The sequence below is a fragment of the Dermochelys coriacea genome, chromosome 1 (assembly GCF_009764565.3).
Source record: "Dermochelys coriacea isolate rDerCor1 chromosome 1, rDerCor1.pri.v4, whole genome shotgun sequence".
Classification (NCBI taxonomy): Eukaryota; Metazoa; Chordata; order Testudines; family Dermochelyidae; genus Dermochelys; species Dermochelys coriacea.
Window position 1 is genome coordinate 262,596,948 of NC_050068.2, and position 25,227 is coordinate 262,622,174.

At 43.5% G+C, this 25,227-nt stretch overlaps 1 protein-coding gene across 6 annotated transcripts in view; it reads right to left on the reverse strand.

The window, feature by feature from the left end:
• Positions 1-16,266: 16,266 nt before the first annotated feature.
• The window catches only part of TCF20 (transcription factor 20), a 216,369-nt gene continuing 207,408 nt past the window's right edge, over positions 16,267-25,227 (reverse strand). For all 6 annotated transcript variants that reach the window (XM_038397526.2, XM_043502346.1, XM_038397546.2 and 3 more), the window contains one exon: positions 16,267-17,581. Coding sequence is in view for 2 of the 6 variants with exons in the window: in XM_043502346.1 (XP_043358281.1) it covers positions 17,564-17,581 (18 nt within the window). In the remaining 4 variants the exon portion in view is untranslated. The remainder of the gene's footprint in view (positions 17,582-25,227) is intronic.

Consider the following 25,227-nt stretch of genomic DNA (forward strand, 5'->3'; position numbering starts at 1 on the left):
GGGTCCACCACAATGGTGCTGAGCTCATTGACCCTCCTGGCCAAAGTGATAGCCACTAAGAATGCCACCTCCATCGATAGGTAGGTCAAGGAACATGTCACCATGGGTTTGAAAGTGTTGACATAATGAGATTAAGTTCTCACTGAGGTGTAGGTTTGATCACTGGTGAGAAAGTCCAGATTAGGCCTTTCATAAACCGTACTGCAGCTGGATGAGTATAGACGAAACGTCCTTCTATCAGGAGGAGGAAAGCACTAATTGTTGCTAGGTGCACTCAACACTAGCTAATAGAGACATCTGAGGTCTTTGGGGACAGGAGATAGTCTATGACAACCAGGATGCTTGGAGGGGCTGGAGAATGTTGGTGGAGTTGTGCCCAGGCCGAAATGCATCGCCGTTGGGCCAGCTAGCAGGTTCTCTAGTAGAATCTTTTCTGCTTTGGTTAAGGATAATCTGAACAGGAGCCAAGCATGAGTTGTCTATTCTGACGCCCTCCAAACATCAGGCCATGAGGTAGGGATTGGGGTGATTGATTTCCCCCCCCATCCTGGGTTAGGAGGTCCAGGAATGGGTGAATCCTGTTTGGAGGGTGGGATGACATCATTAGAAGTTCCATGAACCAGAACTGTCTGGATCAGTAGGGTGCTAAGAGAATGATGTTGGCGCGGTCGCAACGTATCTTCTCTATGACTTGTGAAAGTAGGGGAAGGGAAAGAAAGGGAGATCCGAGATAGTTTATCCAGAATAGCAGAAGAGCATTGCCCTGGAAACCGCGACCCGTGATGCCTCTGGAGCAATATAGGGGAAAGTTCCTGTTAGTTGGGGATGCAAAAAGGTCCCAGAGCAGTGTACCTCATTGTGTAAATATCTCACTTAGGCCTGTGTGGTGGATCTCCCACTCCTGTCTGTCACGAAGCTTCTGCTTAGACTGCCTGCAAGAGGGTTATGAATACCAGGGTGGTAAGCAGCCTGTATTGTGATTCGGTTCCTGGAGCACACCAGTTCCAGAGTCTCACAGCTTCCAGGCAGAGGGAACAAGATCTTGCTTCTCCCTGTTTGCTTATATAGACCAGGATGATGATATTGGCCAACATTATCTGTATACAGAGTGAGCATGCCTGCCCTAGTGCAGGTCACACCTCATCCTTCTCTAGAGTGAGAGGGTTAGATACCAGGACAAGCCCCTGTTTATCACAGAAACTACTCTGACCCACTTCCTTTTAGTGTCCACTCAGTATTTTAGCCCAAACACTTCTGCCAACGCCTGTACAGTGCCACATCATGGTTTTTAATCCCTACGTCTTTCAGTCCCTTTCCATCAGGGCCCAAGGGGGAAAAGAGATCTCCGTGTCTTGGATGCTCTTTCAGCCTGGGCTCCATGAGCTCTGTCGCCCTCCCCTGGTGTCACTTTCTTCCTTGCTTTTATCGGGTTAGCCAGATGAGGGCTAATTAGTTCCTCATCATGCCAGCTTCTCCATCTCATAAGCTCATTGCTCAATCAGCCATCACTGGGAAACTAACTGGGGCTGCAGTGACGGGAGTGCGACCCACTCGCCAGGCCTCAGCACTCTGTCCCAATGGTGCAGACAGTTTCCTACATCACATCCTAGGGCCCTGATGCCATAGAAGACATTATGCAGAGTCCCAGCAGAGCAAACCCTGCACAAACAGCATCCATGGAGCAAAGTCAAAAGGTTACTTTGAAACACTCTCATTTTTAATAATCTGAAACGCTCTTAGAAACATGGATAGGGACATTGGAGGCCTTTATCCCTGCTGGTGAGCACTTACCCATGTGACTAGCCTCATTGGTTTGACTACTCCTGTAGGCAAGGCTCCTCCATTGGCCCTCTATAGCTGACTGGAGGAAAAAGTAAAATCATTATCCCAAAGGTTGGCTGTTTTTGTATAGGACCTAGTATATTCAAGAAAAAAAGAAAAGGAGTACTTGTGGCACCTTAGAGACTAACAAATTTATTTGAGCATAAGCTTTTGTGAGCTACAGCTCACTTTATTGGATGATGAAGTAAGCTGTAGCTCATGAAAGCTTATGCTCAAATAAATTTGTTAGTCTCTAAGGTGCCACAAGTACTCCTTTTCTTTTTTGCGAATACAGACTAACACGGCTGCTGCTCTGAAACGTGTTAGTATATTTAAGGGGGCTTGAATAGTATCTAGTGTATTCAAGGGGGCTTCTGTATTCTTGCTGAGGTCTAAGAGGAAATAAGACATAAAATGATGAAAAGGAAGAGTCTGCCCTGTACTCATCTTTAAAAGAACAATATGCTGTATCATAATGCATTTCATCCCTCCATAGATTATAAAGCTAAAAGCAACCATTGACCTCCTGTATATCATGGGACTTCCCTGAATTAATTCCTGTTTGAACTAGAGCAGATCTTTTAGAAAAAACAGCTAATCTTGACTTTAAAATTTCCAGTGATGGACAATCCAGCAGAATCCTCAGTAAATTTTTCCAGTGGTTGTTAATCCTCGCTGCTGTTCAACATCTGAGATGGAAATGGAAGATGCCAAGTGCAAAGCCTGGCATCAGAGGTGGCAGCACACGTTGCTTGCAAAGAAAACAGCTGAAGAGCTGGAAAAATGGAGCTGTGGTTTTCAGGACTTATTCAGGGAGGTAGGACTAGCTACTGGGAAAGCAGGGGATGAGACGGTTAAAAAAAAACCTCCTTTCTAGGGGCAAAATATAACAGTGAGGACTCAGCAGATGAAACCCCAATTCTTTTTAGAGGTGAACTGCTTTAAAAAAAAAAAAAAAGTGTTCATCCCTAGGGGATTGGGAAGGATGACTAGTTTGGGATGGGGGGGCCTGAAAGGTATTTTTGGTATTTTGCTTTACATCCTGCTTGTTTCTTTCCCTTTGAAGTATCAGGCATGTCAAGGCTGATCTTCCATGGTTCAGCTGGAGAACTCCTTGGAGGTCTCAGGCACTGTTCCCTCTAAGCTGTGCACGTGTGTGCCCGCACTCAGATCGTAAACCCCGCGCACACGGCGAAACATTGCACGCACAACAATTTGCACAGAAGAAATTTTTTACACACACTTCCCATCGACCTAGATGCATTTTGCTGAATGCCCCTAAGAATCTGCAAGTAGTTTATTGATTTGGTCTACAGTTCACAAAATTAAATTTTGTCAAAAATTAGAGGGAACATTGGTCTCAGGTGTAGACTGCAAGTTCTCTCAAACCTTAATTGAAGGGGAGACTTTGTGGAGGCTTGGATGAGATGACACTTTCACAGAGGTACCCACTACAGCTGCTTCTAGTCAAGCAGAATTGGGAAAGTCTAGACCTTTGGCAGGAGGAGGAGGAAGAAATGAGTGCAAAAACCCTGTGTCCGAATTAGCTACCATCTGCTGGCTTGACACAATCAGGGCCACATGGGGAGCAGCCACATCACAGAACAAGTTGCCCTGCTCAGTTAGTGAGATTTGCCATTCAAAGATAGACTCTTCCAGGCAAAGCAAGACCTGAGTTTCAAATGTAAAAAACAAAAGAGATTTAAAAAAAAAAAAAAAAAAGAAATCTTGCAAGCGCTCTTTAAACATGGTATCTGATAACTGCCTCAAGCTACAGCTGTGCAACACCTGCCTTTGGCTTCACTAGCTCTTCTTCTTGCCCGACACTACTCTCCTCCCCCTCGCCCCACCGACAAGAAATTAACCAAAAATCAGGCTAACCACAGAGACATGTGCAAATCAACTACTCTTACTAATCAGTGTTCACTAATGCATGGGCATATAGCACCTGAGTGTAAACTAAAGGCTTTAAAAATTACTAAATAGGTCTCACACAATGCTTTCAAAGCTTTCTTTGTGTTAGTAAGTAAATTAAATATGGAGACTGAAAGCCAGACCATGCATAAAAAAAATAAACCTGTCTCCCAAATATACACTCAATTTACCTAGGCCCCTGTGGGCTAACTCAGTTCTACCTCTCCGTTTGCTGGCATTTGCAATGTCCCAGCATAAGGCATTCAGGCACAGCAGAGGCCTAAAGCAGTTTGAGTGATTAGTTTATACTTATTTATGGCCTGTTTCTAAGTTCACTGATCTCAAGGGGAATCTTTCCATCTGCCTTCAATGTGTTTTGGATTAGGCCCTTATGTCCTAACTGCATTTCATAATCTGGGTTCATCAGCACATACTTTTGTGATGAATATAATTTTCATCTAGTGCCTTAAAACACACTGTACAGGGAACAGCTCCATCTAGTGGTATAGTGGTACAATTTCAGCTGTATCTCACTGCACTCTCTCATATTGGAGAAAGGAATGCATGGCACAGCCCGTGGCCTGTATGATCCTTACGTTACCATGTTACTTCCAGTTGAAGCCTAATTCTACAGAGGGCTTCTGGAAATATCAGGTATGCTGCAAGTGTGAAGCCTGAGCTTACCAGACCTCTCAGTTCCCCACACTCTGCTGGGTAAGTATTGTACATGTGGGTACCACTGATAGTCCTTCCTTCCTTCCCCAAACCATTGCACTGCGGCATCAGCAAAGCCCAAGTCCACAGGGGGATTGGAATTCATAACTACAGATGCCCCAAAAGAAAACCAACTAGCCTCAAACTTGATTTGAGAAATCCAATGCAGCTGTTTTGTGGAGAGGGAGCAGCGGGGGAACGGAAACGCTCGATGGGCTGCAGTGTGTGAAAAATGTGGCAGGGATTTAGAGGAGGAAAAAGCTCCCAAAAGGAGCATGTAATCAAGTGAACTGCAGACCAGATCTATAAACTACTTGCAGACTCTTAGGGGCATTCAGCAAAATGCATCTAGGTCGATGGGAAGGAAATTATGTATTCATCATATTTCATTAATATTATATCTTTATTTAGAGCAGATGAAAAGGTGCCACACTGGGAACCTTTGCGTTTACACTTCAATATTTATCCCCATAATAGGCACAGCACGGAGGGAGCAGTACGACCTTACCCAGCTCTTGCCCCTGCCAATATGCCACAACCATGTCCTGAAGAGACTACCTCTAGGCTTGAGAAGAGAGGTTAGGCCCCAGGGCTCAAGTAACTCCATCTCTCCAGCACTCAGAAGGCCAAATGTGGGGCAATTAATCCCAGTTTGCGATGAGGATGCCTATATACCAGCAACTGGATTGAGATCGACCTGCTCATTGTGTAAAGCCTACTGATTAGCTGTCATGTAGTGACAACTTTAAGCAGTTGAACCATCCCCCAGGAGGGGAAAGGTGGTGGAACCTAACCACCTCACTCTCCCCACTATTAGCCTAACTTGTAGTTATTTTACAGGATGTGTTTTCTGCTAGACTGTCATCTTAAAAGCTCAGGGTGGCAGCAGTACCATGCTATGAGCAGCTCTAACAATGCAAGTAGTGAGCAGCACTCCTCAACTGGGGAAGAGAGGAGGAAGAAATAGGAAAGGGAGAACAAAGCTGGACAGATAAGAACGGAGGTTTCATTTGTACTGAACGGACAATGAGAGAAGCCAACGGCGGTGTGTGGGAGCTAGGGGAGTAGAAATGGAATTCCAAGTCTTCCACGCCTAGGTCAGATAAGAGGATCCCCTAGGCGATGGAAGGGATTGGGTCAGGCAGCTTCTGACCTCTAGGGTCACTGGTTCTGATACTGCCCATGTCAGCAGTGACAGAAAGCCGTTGCTGCCCTACAGCTCTTTAATAGCCTGTGTGAAATGGTCTCAGTCCAGTTGCTAGTAGAGAGGAGTCCGGTACAAAAGCCACCACATCACAGTAAGCATTAAATGGATCCCTTTTTAGTGGTCTCAGCAGAGAGGCAAAGGACGGAACATGGAGGCTGAACTCTCCTTTCCCTCTTGTGGGCTGCATCTAGGTTCTAGCTGAGGCACGTTAGCAGAGAGCGTTTGCTGGGGAAGGCTGTACTGTCTGTAGAAAGAGGACGACTTTGGTATCTACTGTGTTGATCCAAACACTAAATTAATTACAAAGCAGGAAATAAGGTGTGAGAAGCAAGCTGGTCAATAAGCATTTAATATAGGTGCTGAATGAACCAGGACAAGGAGATGATTAGTAAGAAAGAGATTCTGAAGGATCCTTTCTGAGAGCTTGGCCTAGGCAGCGTTCAGCAGCCTGAACTGTTGACTTCAATAGGAGCTGAGGATGCTCATTACCTTTCAGAGGTACTCAACACCTACTGAGTGGGGCCCTAATTTAGGGTAGTCACCTGTTGCTATTGGCACAGGCTGGGCCTAATTTGGAAGGCTGTCCTCCAGATAACATGCTCTCAGGGATTAACTAAATTGTAAAATGTCTTCAGGGTGTCCACATTTCATCACTGCCATGTGCTGTCATAATGTAACACAGCATCGCATCCTCATGCTACCAACATTGGCATAGTTTTTAAACATGGCATCTCTAGGTGACATGTAGAAGCTGCAGCGGTGTTACCAGTAGCTGTGATGTGTGTCTGGGATTCCTGACTGCAGATGTGATTTGGGTTCTTATCAGACTATTGGTGCGAATAGGCAAACCCTAAAGGAGCAGCTGAGAAAAGATTTTGGTGAGTTTAGAAAGTGAATAAGCAAAATTGAAGCATTTTGGAAGCAGTTTCATATTTCTGTCCAAGTAGTGCAGGAACTTCTGGATAACCTCGAAGCTTAAGGTCTGACTGTGGGTCAAAGGGCCACTGGACAAGTTTTGGAGCATTCAGAAAAGCATTTTTGGAGAAGAAAATCCTGAAAACGTCAAGGAAGAAAAAAGCAAATATAAAAACTCAAAGAGTTTGTCCAAGAAATAATGGGTGAGTCTAGCAATGTCGAAATGGACTTCCATTCTGGGGGAAGTGACCTTCACATAGCGAGGTGATGGGTTCTGGAGATTCTATTACTTTTGGCTTTCAAGAAGTGAAATTGACCATGGAGGCTCCTGGAGTTATCTCAGGGAGCTTGGGAAAGCTGAGCTTGTGTCTCCCATATCCTTAATTCATCAGTCCCCCATGTGGGGACAGATTAATGCTGAAGTATGAAGAGTGGCCTTAGCTGGTTGAAAAAAACATATAGTGCAAGAGAAATACAGGAATGACCTAATAAGGAACATAAATGATTACTTGGAAAAATATGAAGACACGCACAAAGCATTACAAGAGATAATAGGGTCATGGAAAAGAGATAGAAATGACCTATTAAGTCATCTTCTCTAGGCTACTTTCACTCCCTTCCTCTTCATCACCAGTGCTCAATAATGCTCTCTGATTCTGACAGTCTGCTAGTCACATGGCTTTTCAAAATCACCAGGTACAATTGTCCTCCATGACAATGGCATGAGGAACAAAGGCTGCTGTACAAACAACTTCTTAAAACAGTTAGCTGCTATACAAGTAAACCAAACAGGGGAATATGGGAGATAGCAATAGAGGGAATTGCTTCTTTGTATCTGCTTGATTCTGCTTTAAAAAAATGTACATGTACTTCAAACAGGCTTTTAATGTCTAATGGACATTGGAGCAGGTCACCCATTGCTTGCTATAGAAGGGTTTAAAAAAAAAGTATAGCTGCTGGTGGGTATTTACTGGAGCGTGAGGAACAGTTCATTTCACAAAATTCTGCATTGTAAAATCTAAATTGTCTAACAGTTCCCAGAGCATGGTATGGGCATTTATTGATATTTTATACATCTAGGTTGATTATTAATGGCAGTTCCACTGAAAGCCACATAACCCACAGACGTTTGAGCAACGAAAATAGATTTGCTTGACCAATTTTCTTCATACTTTTGATGCATGTGCACACAAAGAGCTGGGTATCATTCTGCAATTAATCCATTGCTACAGATCAAAAGGCACTCACATACATTCTTAAGAATGGACCACAAAAGCAGAATTCCTTCCCACACGTGGAGGAGAAAAAGGCAGGCAGAAATTGCATACTACAAGACAGTACAGACCACTCAAATAAGCCTGGACTAGTTTCATCCTTATTCTTGCAAAGGGTGTCAAAAACATGCATGATACAAACCCCAAAGAATAGCTCTACAAGACCTATCTGCTAAAACATTTACGGTTACAAACAAGTTATTTTTTGAAGCAAAACGATGTTGAGGTAGGAAAACAATAGCTACTCTTGAATGCAAGGTAGGCCTGATAAACATTGGAGGAGAGGAAAAGAGGACACTTCTTTCTTTTGGGGGGGTTTGGAAGGAGGTCTGATAAGATTTCAAGACTCCTCACATCTGCCCCCTCCTAACAGAATCCTTCAAAGCAGGTCAAAGACAAAAGGGACAATCCCAAAACACTGAAGTCTTCTATTCCTAGGGCAGGTAGAGATTGCATAGTACACACTCCCCCCGACATTCCTCCCCCTGGCTCCCCATGTGTCTAACTTCTGTTCTGGATGGTCTACTTCTGGGTCAAGAGACCAATCTCCAGGGCTCACTTAGTCCTTGGACTCGCTGAGAGTGCCAAACAGGGGTGGTAAGTAGTGGTGGGTTTTGTGATGTGGGCAGCAATTTCCATATTCAGTACCCAAATAATTCTTGTTCTCTTTAGTTTAAGCCATAGTTTATGTTTCAAAAAACCTTTGCAGAGGATGTAAAATTCAGGGACCTTGGAAAAAGACTTTGCAAACTAGCCCATGATCAAGCCATTCAGGTTTAGGAAACCCAGGCACTGCATATCACTTCAGGTGCAATAAATACTAAAAAAAGACAAATTACTACCCTCCCATACAAATCCCTTCTAAGACTCATTTCTTCCACAGTGCCGACAACAAAAGAAGCAATAAAAATATTTTCCACCTCTGAGGTCCTGATACAATCTAAGAAGATTGAGTAGGCAGGATGTAAATTCTTTCAGAGCAGTAATTGTCTGTATTCTTGTGTCTTGTACAGAGCAGAGGATAGAGCAGGGATCTCAAACTCAAATCACCATGAGAGCCACATGAGGACTAGTACATTGGCCTGCGGGCTGCATCACTGACATCTTTTCATTTAAAGGTACAAAAGACCCGCCCCCACTCCTCCCCTTCCATGAGGCCCCACCCCTCCTCCGCCTCTTCCCAGCCTCCATTCCAACCCCTTCCCCAAAGTCCCCACCCCAACTCCACTCCCTCCCTGCCCCGCCCCTGCCCCACCTCCTCCCCTGAGTGCGTGGGTCCCCACTCCTCTTCCTTCCCTCCTGGAAAGCACTAAGCACCGCCAAACAGCTGTTTGGCAGCGGGAAGTGCCTGGAGGGAGGCAGAGGAGTGGGGACACGGAGCACTGGGAAAGAGGGGGGCGGCAGGTAAAGGGAGCTTGGCGATCCACAGCAAATAACTCCGTGGGCTACATGCGGGCCACATGTTTGAGACCCCTGGGATAGAGTCACTCTATTTTTAGAATCAAAGCACTGGAGCGTTCCATTCCACCCCACCCTCCAGGTCTGGAGTATTCCAGGATGTCCCAAATCAGGCCCTTTACACATAATCTGTTCACTAACCCAGGTGGTGCAGTCTGCTAGAGTTCTAGAAGTGTTTAATAAAGGGACCAATGATAACTTTAAAAATGTTTAAAATTAAAAGTTATGTCATTGTATATAAATTGTATGCAGTGTTTGTGATCTCCTAACTGAGATTTAGGAAGTCTGAGAGAAAAGCTATTCAGTAGTCTGGTGTACATGGTAAAAAAAAAAAATACTCTCATCTTGTGATGGGGACATTACACAAGCTTCCTTCTTTACATTTTCTGGTGGCTACAATACAGGTGGAGTTAAAAGAATCTGTGGCAGCTTCCCAAACAAAACAAAAAGAATAGGCTGTGTGCATGTTAATGAGAGGGGTATAGAAAAAGGAGAAGAAAACACCAAGGAGGCCTGGTCAATATTCCCTCCATCCATAAAAGTGTCTATCAAATACTGCATAAGCTATTGCTGAGTGCAAAATTGCTGCCGCATTTGTCAGTATGCTGTTCCTAGGTTGAGCAGTGGTTGAGTTGAGGGCTTTGCAATAGGTCAGTTTCATTGGTGCTCAGTTTCATTGCCAGCCTGAACTAAATTGTAAAAAGTCTTCAGGGTGTCCACATTTCATCATTGCCATGTGCTGTCCTAATATAACACAGCATTGTGTCATCATGCTACCAACATTGGCATACAGTTTTTAAACATGGCACCTCTAGGTGACATGTAGAATCTGCAGCGGTGTTACCAGTAGCTGTGATGTGTGTCTGGGATTCCTGACTGCAGATGTGATTTGGGTTCTTATCAGACTATTGGTGCGAATAGGCAAACCCTAAAGGAGCAGCTGAGAAAAGATTTTGGTGAGTTTAGGAAAAGAAAAAGCAAAATTGAAGAATTTCGAAAGCAGTTTCCTATTTCTGTTGGAGATAAATTGATGTCCTGGAGTCAAGTCTCAGGTAATCTATTTACACAATGTGGGAGTTCTCAGCAACACGATGCATAAGTCCTGTTAGTTTTAAACCGAGATACACCCGCCCTCACACAACTCTGGAATCCCCTAAGCAGCCACCAGGAACAGCTGACTCCACAAACTCTTCAAGTCTCCAACTGTCCTCACAACTTCCTCGACCTTCCCCACATGGCTGCCTGATGGCCTAAGGCAGGAGCCACAAGAGCAGCAGCAGGCTCATCACATTGCCCTCTGCTGATTTACTGGTGCTTGGTGGATTCTTCACACTGTCCTCTCCTTTGAAAAGGATGTATCCTCGCTACCATATTTAACCTACTAGAAGATCCTTGTGTCAGAGGGCTGCCATATACCATCAGCGCAAAGCCCAGGTCAGCCAATCACACCCTGCCCAGTTTGGATGTCCCACTGTGGTTGATCCAATGTGCCAGGCATTTTCACAGGGTTCATTGGCAGAGCAGGATTTGTTCCAGTTATTGACATACTTGTGCCTATCAATAGCAGTTGTTGCCAACAGCCTTAGCAAGTTCTTCCTTTTCTGTGTATTGGGTGTTTCTGGCTTGTAGCATTTCTACATAGTCCAAATGATCCAAATTTCTTTTGTTCTCTTCTGGAACTGCATACAAGAGGTATGCTGGGGTCCTCAGTCCATGTTCAACATAACTGCTTAGACTTTCCGCTACAAGAGAGACCCTTTCAAATCCTTCAAGTTCTTGTGCCAATACAGCCCCCAATCCATACTCATGAGCATGTGTGTCTAATCCAAAAGGGGTTTTTGTAACATGCGTAGGCTAAAATAGAAGCACCAATTCACAACCAGTGTGTGCTGAAACATTTTCCCTTCTACTCCCATTCTATGGGATTTAGCAAACCCACAATTTAACCTTCTGTAATTCGTGCAGAGCCCTACAGAACTCTGTCAGCATCTGAAGAGCTGATCCATTCTGTGCTGACTCAATTTCCTGTCAGTGGAAGTGCGCTCCTCCTTGACTGTGTGCCTGAGCCAGGATAACTTTTTGAAACAACTCACAGTTCTTTGGATTCAATTTCCAATCAGCACTCAAATTTATCACAGGTCATCAGTAAATATATCAATTCTGGATTAGAAATTGTAGCATGCCTCAGGATATCTTCCAGGAAAGCTGAAAGGGGCATGCCACACAATATCCTCACCAGGAGCCTCTCAAAAGGTGGCAGGGGCATTACACAAGCCAAAAGCCATTACTTTAACTTGCCCAATTCCTGTCCCGCTAAAAAGGCGGTCGTCTTCTCTTGCCATTTTGGATCTACGGCCACCTGTCAACAACTACTCTAAAGATTCAGTGAAGAAAGCCAGATTTAACCTGCTTCTCTGTGCTATTTGCCCCATCTGTAAGTGGGGATAATGATAGTGACCTCCTTTGCAAAATGCCTTGAGATCTGCTGGTAAAAGCCACTATGTAAGATCTAGGTACTATTATTGCATCATCCAGGATCTTATCCCATTCATGGCAAAGGATAAAAATCCTTTCAGCTACAGAAAGTCTGCACAGCAGCTAGGAGGGTGCTTCCCAGCTCAGGTAGACACGCACGCTAGCTCTGCTCAAGTGAGCACACTAAAAATAGCAGCAGGGCTGCAGGCCCATGGGCTAGCTGCCTGAGTACAACAGCCTGTCAGGCAGGTAGGTCAAGTTGCCACCCATGCAGCCACAGCCACATTGCTATTTTTAGAGCCCTAGCCTGACTAGAGCTATGGTGTGTCTGCCTAACCGCACTGGGAAACGCCCGCCCACTGCTGTGTAGACATATGCTTAATTTTCTATGGTCCACATAAAATCTAATGCTACCATATTTTTTCCTAACCAGAAAGACAGATTTGGCCCAAGGTCTACTTGAAATTTCAATTAAACCTTCCAGATACACTTCCCTAAAGACCTGTAAAGACCCGTCTCTTTATGAAATCACTAAGTGGTGAAGCACTTGTTTGATGCGCTGCCTTCCTCCAGTGTCAGTCTTGGGCTGTCAGTGCTGTCCAGCTTATCTTTTCGGGAATGGGAGAAAAACTCAATTCCTCACAAGCAAGTTTCTCATATCTTCCTGCCGCTCATTTAAATGTACAATACTGCACTGGAACACCATCTAAACACAGGCGGGAAAAATCACCTTCCGCTCCTTTCTCCCTTAGAGCGTCTCTCTATGCTAGTATGTACCAGATTCTCTGGTTCCAGTTTTGCCATTGTGGTTTTCTTGTTCCACTATTTGATGTTTGTCAGAAATATTCAGCAGCTGAACAGGAGTTTGTTTCTGCTTCAGGTTGACAAGAATTTTAGTAGCTTAAATTCCCCACAGACCCTGTGTCTCAACGCAGTTCTCAACCATTCCCCGTTTTCCCTTCCTAGGGGGCTATCCCAAACATACGATTGCTACTATACTTTCAACACCTAGGAGAAGGACAACTTGCTTTTACAGATAATCTGTCCCCTGCAAAACATGAGCCATAACTGAAAAGGAATTTTCAGATGGCAGATGAAGGACACCTTTCCTAGCATCTATTAGCCATAGTAAAATCCAAGTCAGTAACCAGCCCATCCCCACATTCAGCTATCCAGACATCTTGCTCCAATTCTAGAGATGCAATGTTTAAACCCAGTTTCCCCACTATTGGACAGGTGTGTGGTTCCCCAGTCACTCTCGCTACTTGAGCCTAATTTGGTCATTTGATTTTTGGATCCTCTGTTCCCTAGCATTTTTTGCATGTTTGGTCTAATAACCATTGCATTTGAGCCAGTGTCTACAATAAGGTCTAGTCTACACTACAGACCTATACCAGCATAAATATATCACTTCAGGGGCCCTAAGTGACGTAGTTGTACCAACCTAACCCCCCCCCCGTGTAGACAGTGCTTTGTTGGCAGGACAGCTTCTCCCACCAACATGGCAACTGCTTCTCAGGGAGGTGGATTAACAAAACAGACAGCAGAGCTCTCTCCCATTGGCTTAGAATGGTACAGCTGTGCTGATGCAGCACTTAAGTGTAGACATGCCCCTATTAGAGACAATAAGGTGGGTGAGGTAATATCTTTTATTGGACCAAGCTTTTGAGCTTGCACAGAGCTCTTCTTCAGGTCTGGGAAACTGACAGTGTCACTACCCAATACAAGATGGAACAGATTGTTTAGCATAAGCAGTTAACATATTTCAAGGGACCATTCAAGGTGAAGTGGCCTGTTGACACCCCTCCAGTCATAGGGAGGAAAGGAAGAGAGTGGGGGAAGCAGCTTGGGGGAGGGAGGGTATTAGTGGTTTATAGATTGTTGCCATAAACCATAAATCCAGTTTCCCAGACCTGAAGAAGAGCTCTATGTAAGCTCACAAGCTTGTCTCTCACCAACAGAAGTTGGTCCCGCACAAGGTATTACCTCATCCAACTTGTCTCTCTAATGTCCTGGGACCTACACAGCTACACCACAGCATAATCTCTATTACACATTCAATAGCCAAACTCCCAATGCTGTTCATTAATTGCCTGTATCTAAAGGAAAACTGTAGGGTTACCTCCTGTGCTGTCAAGCTTTCCCCTTGTAGCTTGGTGTCAGCCTGTTTCCTGCTCTGTGGGAGGGTCGAACCTTAGGCACTTGAGATACTGTCTTCCTTTGACTTTATAAGGATCCTTTTTGTGGCCAATCTTTTCAGAGTACCATCATTCAGTTGAATTACTTCCTTTTTTCATTACTGCCAATCTCCTTTGTTTTACAAAACGAATTTAATACCATTTCAAATAATTCAAAAGTATCATGAATTCAGCCACAATTCCCTCCCCCACCCATCATGCATATTTACAGATCTGTACCTACAGGGCTTGTACCGGACGGCTACAACCTTATGCAGCAGTAGTTGCCTTCTGCACTGCACAGCAGGACACACACACACACACTCCACAACCTCACATGGCATCCTTGGTTTTGTTTTGAAGACCTTGATATGCAAATCCCCACACATCAGAGCATCAATGTCTTATCCAAGTTGCCTGGTTTGCTCAATTCCTCATACAAGCATCTGACTTTGACATGGTTTGTAAGCCCTGGATTTTCTACTATAGACAGTTCATCATGTTCCCCAAGTCTTTGCTGCAGCTCATCTTTGTTAAGCAAGTTCCAAGCTAACCAAAGCCTTTTGGTGTTTTTCTATTTCTTTGAAAAAAAATTGGTCTATGGTAATCAAGCTGCTGTTCATCTCTTCAGTCAGGGCTGGCAAAACAAACTGAGCATTTCATACATAGGTTCCAAAATCCCCTCAGGCCCTTAGTAGCTTCTGTTCAATACAGTTTTTATTTCCAAATGTCTGGATTTAATCTCTGCCTTCAGGGCATATCTCAGTCCTTCCTGAGAAGCCTCCAGACCATTTTAATTCTTCCTGGCCTGTTCTTAGTTCTTCTTGGATAGCTTTGATTTCTGTAAGCACCGCAGACTTTTTCCATCTTTATTCAATGGGAACACCAGTTCACATTTTCTCTTCTTAGAAATTTAACCCTGTCTCTGGTACCAGTATTGAACTTTGGCCAAGTGGTGGCAGAGTTCAGGGCCTTGCTGCAGTTTCTGTCATTGGAAAGAATACGATGTCTCAGAGTCAGGTCCGGTGTAATTTGTTTTATTTACATGATGTACATGAGTCCTGTTACTTTGAAATCAACACGATCCATCTGCATACAGCCAACGCTGGAATCTTCAGCTCAGTCACCCTGGGCAGGCACCAGGAACAGCTGCCTCTAATGCTCTCCTCCAGGTTTCCAACCATCCTCCCATAGACCCTTCCCCTCCTGGCTGCCCTTGAGCCCCACATTCAGCAGCCAGAAAAGAAGCACCAGTGTCACCATCAGAAGTTTCATCACACTCCTGTCTGCTGACCTACTACTTCTCAGCAGATTCATCAGAAATATAATGCATGGAATCCCTGTAATGCAATGTTCTGGGATACGTAGAGTAGAACAGACACTAGAGAAAGCCAATTTCACTTGATTTGAAAGAAATAATTTACTCAGTCACACTACGTGGAAAATGATTTTGTTCTGACTACACAGGCAGTTGAAGTTTTTTCAGTACTGGTTACAGATGTCACAAACATTTCCTAGAATAGTAGGAGCTTGACTTCAGTGCCTACTACTGGATAAGGGGTAAGTAGAGGACTTTTATAATGCCCCATCTTTCGAAATACATATCAAAGACAGTAGTAACTTCTATAAATTAATTACTACCAACAGGACTTACCCCTTACGTGCCGCTAGGCACAGCATCTTCAGTGCCCCCCCACAGCTGACCTTAGTGTTGCACACAGTTTGAGAGAGGTAAGATGTCCCTAATTGGAAATCTGGCCCTGACTGTCAAGTGTCTCCATTTTTTTCCCAACTAGAGCTAAAATAGAAGTATTATAATAAGCTAAAATTGAATTTTATGCTGAATGTTCCATAATGGAAGTAGCAAAACAGGCACCTACGACATCATTTTTTAAAAGGGTTTTCTCACCTCCTCAGCCCCATTTTAGATCCAAAGTCATGCTGGCCAGCTCCTGCTACAACAACACCCTACCGTGCACCACAGTGTGTGAAGTCATTAGAGTACGGTATCATCCTATGTGTGAAGAAAAGATCAGGCAGGTAGTGTAATACTACTGCATATGAACTGTGAGTTCAGGGAGTCAAGTGATCCTACTGGCTAGCTATGCCTAATCATCATATAAATCCTAATAATAAAAACTTCACTGTCTCCCTCCTCCTTGGCCAGTCCAGTAGGTTAAGGAAATCTCAACAGTGAAAGTAAGGAACGAAGATGACAGAAGGCAAACAACCCAAAACGTGGCAGCTGAATGTTAGCATGTCTCCCCCTCCCTTTCAACAAACCAAGTTACATTCACAAAACAAAAGGAAACAAGGTTAAAATGAAGTTTATTAGTTTTTTGTTTTGTTTTTTAAGCTTTTTTTTTTATATAAAACTGTTTGTGAAACAGCTATTTTATTCCCATGGCAGAGTGACCCCTGAAAGATGCACTAACCCCTTCTTAAGGCCTTAACAAGAGAAAATTTGTTTGTTTTTTAAACTCAAATGTTTAAAAATTACACAATTTACAAAAAAATAACCATATGGTATAGGCTATTAAATTGACATTCTCCCTTCCTTCGGAAAAAAACAACAAAACCCAAAAACAACCCACCCACACGCTAAAGAAGGGTTAACTGAACTTTCCTGGACAATTTAAACACACATTGATTCCATCAACATTCAGACTTCCTGTTCAACTTCCCACCTGGGCAGACAAACCAACATCCTCCTCTAGCCTGCTTTCAAAAGAGACGGCAGCTTCTTGGAATGATTTAGGGGTGTTCATCATTACCATGAATGGCAGAAACACCCTCCCCGCACCCACCATTCGGTGCAGACATATTCACATCTATGCGGGGGGTGGGGGGGTGTATTTGGCTAGCAGCAGCTACCTTTTACTTCACAAGTTGCATGACCTAGGAGTCAGATGTTTTCAAGCTTCTATTGTTAATCAAAATAAATAGTGTTTCTTGAAAAGAAAATATTGTAAACTCACTCCCCACACATACACATATGAAAAACTCATTGCCTGCAGCCATCCAATCCCCCTTCCTATCCCACAGATGGTTCTGTAATGAAAGAGGATTTTTTAAAAAATTTTCTTGAAGTCTTGAACTCTTCTTCCGGAAGCTGGGGGAGAAGAGGAGGGAAACAAATCTGGTTAGTGGAATGCAAATTCCACTCCCTTTTCAACAAAAGAGGGATAGTTCAGGAGCCTCATTTGGATTCTGGACTTAATATTTACTGTAGTTAGAAGAAATTGTGAATTTATTTGTGTTTTTAATATTGAATCAAATGCATAAAAAGGGATAGTGCACCTTTCATTTAAAACAAAGTCTTCCAAGACTAAAAAATAGATCTTTATATATATATATATATTTTATCCCTCCCTCTTTAATTCCCCCCACCTGTTTCCTCTTTTTCCCTCCCCTCCCCATTGTCACTATGGAGTTTGTGTCCATGGAAACAGCTGGTTCAGACTCCTTGGTCATATTCTGTGATGTCATCAGTCTTGAGTGTGATGTAAGAATTTATGAAGGAAGTGCTGGCATTGGCAGGCACATCAAGAGGGGGCATGGCTGCACAGTGGGAGAGATTTCATTCAGTCATGAATGTCCACCGCTTTTTATCTCAACAGCCTAACCTGCAAAACAAAGTGAACACAGCAATATTAGTGTACTTACGGTTACCCTGTAACAGCCACCAGGACTTCAGAACAGCTTACCCAACAACCTGTCAGAGCAGTAATGCCAAGAGCTAATTTCACAGAAGTGTGATCGTGGTTATTTCTTTACAACAAATTTTATGTGGTGAAAGGTATCATATTAACAAGCCCTGGAGACTGCAATCTATTTAGCTACAGAAGGGGTACAGCATGGGCAGCCGCAGGAGCATACGTTTCCCCTACCACCACCAAGCCACAGACCTTATAACACAGAACCACTTCCTGCAGTGAGAATATCATTAATCCTTAGTCTGTTTGCTGGAAACTACGAACAAAGGGGCCCAATTAGGATCAGTTATGATGGTGGATCTGTGATGTGACACCTGCCCACTAGGAACTGGACTGAGACTCCAACACATTTCATACAGATAGATCACCAACCAGCCATCAGATAGGAACAACTTCCAACCAATACCAATCTGGGACTGTAATGGAACTGATGACTAAGTTAACAGGTTCCATATCCAGTTATTAATTGCCTGAAATGACCAGTCCTCACTAGAGGGAGGATGAGCCACATTTTGTGTATAGTTTACATTTTCTTATGCTGTTTTCTTGTAGTAGGTTGCAGACTGCAGGGTTACGCAAGATTAGTGTACGGGACAGACTTGGCGTGTCTTCAGGCAAAACCTCAAACTCTGGAATGGCCAGTCCTTCTCTAGGATGTTTAGTATTTCAACTGTACAAATCAAGAAATCCCATGAGGAAAGATACAGAACTCGGGGAGTTTAAGTATTGTTGGGACTGAGGTAGCTCAAAACAGGAGTCGAATTCTCCACAATTAAAGCCACACTTCTGTTCACTTTTCTAGGAAACACCTCGTTCTTCCTTAACAAGTTGCCACTGCTAAGAAAACTTAAAAGATTTAAATATTGTATTCCTTCCTGAGACCCAAGATTTAGTTATTTTGCAAGAATAGTCCTTTCCTGTAGCTCATGTAACACTCGTATATCCTTTCATAAATAAGCTCAAGTCAAAAACAAAAACTACAATTTATGCTGAACATAGGTACTGTAGTTAATAGCATTAGGGGTGCATGCACAAAACACACCTACTACTGGCAGTTAAAATTCCAGAACGCCCAGCTGGCTGTGCTATGAAAAGATAAGCTACGCTGGGTATCAGCACACAAAGTAGATCCCATCCTAGCAAGCATACTACTTTACTGCTAAAATTCTCACATGCAGCAATACAAGGCTAAGAGCAAACAAAAAGACAAGAGGCAAGTATGTAAAAAATAAACTATTATAAAGAGGGGATATTGAAGGAGAGAGGGAAATTCCTAGAAGTAACAGCTCAGGCAGCTAATCCTTGTTGGTATTCATTATTGTGCAACTGTAAGCCCTTATTGAAGGAACAGCAAGCCTATGCTGCTGCTCTGGCTTCTGTACAACTGTGGCTTGCCCATGCTTGGAAGCAATCCAGAGCATTAGGCACTGACTCAGGGAAGGAACAGGCTCACCATATATAAAGACCCTCCCTGTTCCTGGAAAAAATCCAGAGCACCAGGCACACCCACACACAGTCACTCTCCGTATCTGGAATTGATACAAATGTTCTAGGGGCAAATTGGCTCAGGAAGAGAGGAGCAGCAAACAGACACACAACCCACTGCCATTCCTGAACTTGATCCAGAGCACTAGAGTGCAGGCCCCCTTTCCCCTTACTGGGATCAGAATGAAAGCAGCCAAAAACAAAGAAAAAAAAACCTCCAACCACACCAACAGCCAATCCTTCTATTCTAGCACACAACTTTACAGCCCATTTCCACCAAAAGCAGCAAAAGGACACACATCTGTCCCACTGTGGGAAGATAGTTTCCCTAAACTACCATGCACATCACAGTTATTCAAACTTACAGGAATAGCTTTGATTGGAGGGGAGGGAGTGCAGGGCCAAATTAGAGGAAAGGATCCATAAGACATTCTCTACCGAAAAAGGGTGGGGAGAGACACCAGTATCTCCAAATTAGAAGTATCTGGGAGAAGAGAAGAGGTGGGGAGAATGCAACACCCAGCTTCAGGCACAGCATTCATATACTTGTGATTTTATCCCCCTTTCCTCTCCCCTGGAGGATTCTCAAATCCTTGTCATCATTTTGAGGACACCTTAACTCATACTACTCCATACTTTCACACTAGGCTTTTTATTCAGAGCTTATGGGCCAAATCCGTGGCTCCTTGTCTGGCCTCTATGCACCGCTCCTGCCATGCAAAGTGGCCCTAAAAATGCCCCAACAAAGCAGCTGGAGATTCTAGCAATGGAGGAGAATCCTCAGCAGGCATAGTCAGCTCTACAACACCCTGCTTTTCTCCCCCCCTCCCATGCTCACATAAGAAAGCATCTTGGGGGTGGGAGGGAAGGGGCTGAGGGAGCATCTAGCGCCAGTGACACCCGGCCAGTAGAACAGCTCTAGCAGGCAGTTACAAGCAAGCAGAGGTTTAAGGAGCACGGAAGCCGCTTTTACTTCTGCTAAGGGCTAAACTGGCTCCTAGGACTGAAGGAGCAAAAAGATGCTTTAAATCACCTCCCTCTTTTCCTTGGGGTCCTGTGCCAAGCACTGGCCAACCAGATTTGGTAGCCATATAGAAGCCCTACTATATGGGTTAAAAGTAGAAGTTATTTAACAATTTTCACTAAGCTATAAAGGAGGGGGCTTGCATCATCAGGCTCTAGCCTTGTACCCTCCAGTTAGAGCTTCTTTGACCTGAGAGGCAGGAATCTCAACTTACAGCAAAACAGGAATAGCAGCAATGTACTATAAACCTTCCACTTCCCAAAACGAATACCCAAACGTGGAGAGACTATTTATTGCCATTCCTCCAACAAAAATACCCATGAGGGTGGAAGAACTAACAAGCCCCAGAGAAGACAGTAGTGGGTTACAAGATCATGACCCACACATATAAGCGTACTGTGAGATGTAGACTGGGCCACTTGGAGAGTCCCTGAAACCAGGCAACGAGAAAAGGCTGCAGCCCTATAACCAGAGTTCTGACCTGTACTGCATTATGCACTATCTTCTACATTAGAGCTACTTCAGGCTCTCTGGCCCAATGCACTGCCTATCAGGTGGTAGTTTGCAGGACAGGGGCTGCTGGCTGGTAGTGGAAGCAGCTGCTTCTCAAGCTGCAGCTCTGGATTCCCTGTTCCTCTGCTCCCAGAAGCAAAGAGGCCTATGAGTGAAGGAGGGGACTTGCCCATGAGTCGTCTGCAGTAGTCAGACAGGAGAGAGTGCTGCTGGGCTTACCCAGGAGGGGGAGGAAAAATGAGCAAAAACAGCCCTGCAGCTTAAAAGCCCGATGTGGTCCCTGTGCCTCCCTGTGAATAATGTCTAGGGCTAGGCTAGCAGCTCCTTCCCAAAATCTAACACTGGCTCCTCCTGAGCAGCTTCAGTCTTTAGCTCACTGGCCTCTCTATACTCCTTGGAGAGGGAAAGGAGTACAGTGTGTGTGGGGAGGGGGGGGCGAGGGGAGAGGGAGGGAGAAAGAGGATCATCACCAACAGCAGCCCCTTGAGAGGGACAGAGGAGGATGGCAAATCAGCAGTGTGTGTAAATGGGCATGATTGGAATGTGGGAGGCTACATACATTTGGGGGCCTCATTAATTGTATGGGGATGTTGCAAGAATTAATTTGGGGGCAGTCTGGGCAGGAATCACTCAGGCCCTCACCCTGGTGCCCTATGAAAAGCCTATGTAGAGACCCCATTCCTGAATTCACCAGAAGCCTGGAAAGGGACCCCACATATACCTGACCCTAAAAATGGAACACTTTTGTTTTGTTGTATGTCACACCACAAGCAGCAGATACTTCTTGTTTATGGTGTGACATACAACAAAACACCAGTGTCATTTGTCACACACTGTGGTGGTGTATTTTTCACATTGGCAGGTTGGATGGTTGAGAGGCATGCCCACAACTTCCCATGGGGAGCAGAAGAATGTTGGGGGAGGGGAGAGGTAGAGAAAGAGTTGGAAAGGGAAAAGTTGTCAAAAGAACCATTTTCCCCCTCTCTCACACTCTAATCTTCCCCCTCACCTAACAGCAATTGTTAAAAGCAAGGACAAATGTCCTGGATTCACTGTTTCCTTATTGGGGGAACTTCTAGAAGGAGGGGAGGAACAAAATACAATGATTATTATTAATAATAATACTTTGAGCACCATAGCTGTACAAAGCACTTTACAAAGTGTCTTATAAAGCTAAGATGACAGGTATCTGTCTCGTGGAACTGAAAACGGATCAAGCATGAAACTTAAACTAGATTGCCCTGCGAGAGGGGATTAACATTGGAAAACTATGCAGTGACTTTCCTCTAAGAGCACAGTTAAGCAACTTGAAATTGAAAAACCCACATGAAAAAAATGAAGGGCACATTAATGTTCACTGACTCCTTAAGTCTTATAAAACAAAGATCTAACAGTTATCAGGGTGGATAAAAATAAATAATTTAAAAATAATTAAAAAAAATTTTAATTTAAATTAAATACAGGTTTGTTTTTTAAAACAAACATATTTAAAATTAAACTTGAAACTCACAACCTATATTAAGGCTTGGCTAAGGCCTGGAACCAGACTTTGCCGTACTGCTAAACAACTTTTGAGAGCAGGAGCCACGTCTGCAGGTGTAGAGAATGTCTTCCTTATTTCAGTTTATTCAACTAGTTCAATTCAATTACTAATTAATTCCAAGTTAAGAAATCAAGATGGAATTGAAAAAGTAGGAAATACTGTCTTCCTCTTCCAACCTATGAATAAGAACTAGGTGTGAGAGGATGAGATCTCCTAGTTCTAAAATCTTTAATGGCATAGTGACCAGAAACAATCAGTTCAATCTACTTACTACAGACAACAATTCCCTTTAATAAATGTGATATTTTTACATCTAAAACATGTTTTAATAAACTTTTAGATGAACTTTTTTTCCTTAAGTATCAAGCACATTTAAGGTGGTTCTATTTAATACATTTAAAATGCTGTTTTAATTGAATTTTAATTTCCACCCAAATAGAGCTTAACACAAATAACAAGTAAAAAATTAATAAATAAGAAATGCATCATTCAATCATTTTCTATCATAAAATGTAAAAATTAAGAATTTCAATAAATGCAAGTTAAGCTATATAACCGCTTAAATAAATGTGTATAGATACAGGAACAAATGGGTATATACTGGCCACCAGGAAGTTTAGACTTGAAATTAGACGAAGGTTTCTAACCATCAGAGGAGTGAAGTTTTGGAATAGCCTTCCAAGGGAAGCAGTGGGGGCAAAAGATTTATCTGGCTTTAAGATTCTACTCAATAAGTTTATGGAGGAGATGGTATGATGAGATAATGTGATTTTGGTAATTAATTGATCTTTAAATATTCAGGGTAAATAGGCCTAATCCCCTGAGATGGGATATTAGATGGATGGGATCTGAGTTACCCAGGAAAGAATTTTCTGTAGTATCTGGCTGGTGAATTTTGCCCATATGCTCAGGGTTTAGCTGATCGCCATATTTGGGGTCAGGAAGGAATTTTCCTCCAGGGCAGATTGGAGAGGCCCTGGAGGTTTTTCGCCTTCCGATGTCACATGGGGCACGGGTCACTTGAGGGAGGATTCTCTGCTCCTTGAAGTCTTTAAACCACGATTTGAGGACTTTAATAACTCAGACATAGGTGAGGTTTTTCGTAGGAGTGGGTGGGTGAGATTCTGTGGCCTGCGTTGTGCAGGAGGTCGGACTAGATGATCAGAATGGTCCCTTCTGACCTTAGTATCTACGAATCTATGAATGTAAAGGTTATATAGTTGCAAATCAGCATATTTTAATCGTTAGCAGCCAGTGAGAATCAACCTCTCTTTAGCAAAACAACTAAAAAGTACAAATGCAAAACAAGATTAAAATCTTTTCTTTTAACCAAGATTTCCCGGTTTATGATTTAAAATATGATTAAAATCAGCAATTTAAATTGCTTTTATTTAAACAGTCCACCCTGATTATCATAAAGAAGCCAGCTCCATGTCTGCTCAAGTTTACAGAGCTGCAAAAGACACTAGCAATACACTCTGCTAGACCATTATCCAATTATTTCTCAACCACACCATCATTTACACTTTATGGAAGACAAAAATAAAGTTGAATTAAAAAAATCTTGATGATCTTTACTATTTAGGAAAAATGGACAATAAATATTAATGGTTAATTTTTCTAAATAGCTATTTTTCTTTAATGAAAACATCTCAGAATGTAAGAGTACTAAAAATCACAGAAGAACTGAGCTAAACCAAGCCAACAGCCACATCACAGAGTCCTAATACCAAATACTAGCTGTTTTCTGCTGTTGCACATATAAAATAAAAAACAATTTATTAAGTCTCACTTCCTTCATATAAAATACCACAAAAAACACTTTGTAGTCACTTGACTAGAGAAATAAGGAAGGTTTTAAGACAAGACTTAACAGGAAGTGGCTGGGAAGAGAAGCGAGTCAAGAAGGGGGAAACAGCTTTAGTTAGATAAGGCAGTAGAAGTAAAAAAGAGCAACTCTCATCTGCAGAATCAGGGAAAAGGGACAGAGGCAAGCAAGACCAGGTAATGCAAACGAGCAATGGAATGAGGTCAAGAGATCCAATTAGTGCCAACTTGAGGGTGACTGGGGACTCAGATTGCAAACTCATTTCATTTATGGCTTGTCTTCACGTATAGCGCTACAGTGGCGCAACTGCTAGCACTTTAGCAAAGAGGCTCCTACTCTGAGAGGTAGAGCCCTACCAAATTTACGGCCATGAAAAATGTATCACGGACCATGAAATCTGGTCTTTTATGTGCTTTTATCCTATATTATACAGGGGGAGTCAGTGTTTCTCAAATTGAGGGTCCTGACCAAAAGGAAGTTGCAGGGGGGGAGGGGTGTCGCAAGGTTATTTGTGGTGGTGGTGGGGGGTGTCACAGTATTGCCACCCTTACTTCTGTGCTGCCTTCAGAGCTGGGCAGCCGGAGAGCGGAAGCTGTTGGCCGGGGTTCCAGCTCTGAAGGCAGCACCCCACCAACAGTAGCATAGAAGTAAGGGTGGAAATACCATGCCATGTCACCTTTCCTTCTGTGCTCTGCCTTCAGAGCTGGGTGGCTGGAGAGAGGCAGCTGCTGAGTGCCCAGCTCTGAAGGCAGCAGTGCAAAAGTAAGGGTGACAATACCATACTATTCCTTCTTTATTTCTACGCTGCTGGTGGCAGCAGCTCTGCCTTCAGAGCTGGGCTCCCAGCCAGCAGCCGCCGCTCTCCGGCCGCCCAGCTCTGAAGGCAGTGCCACCACCAGCAGCAAAGAAGTAAGGGCAACAGTACCTCAAAACCCCCTACAATAACCTTGTGACCCTCCCAGCTCCTTTTTGGGTCAGGACCCCTACAATTATAATATTGTGAAATTTCAAGTTTTAAATATCTGAAATAATGAAATGTACTATTTTTAAAATCCTATGACTATAAAATAGATCAAAACAGACCGTGAATTTCATAGGGCACTACCGATAGGAGAGCTGCTCCCACCAGCACAGTTAATTCACATCCCCGAGACAATAGCTAT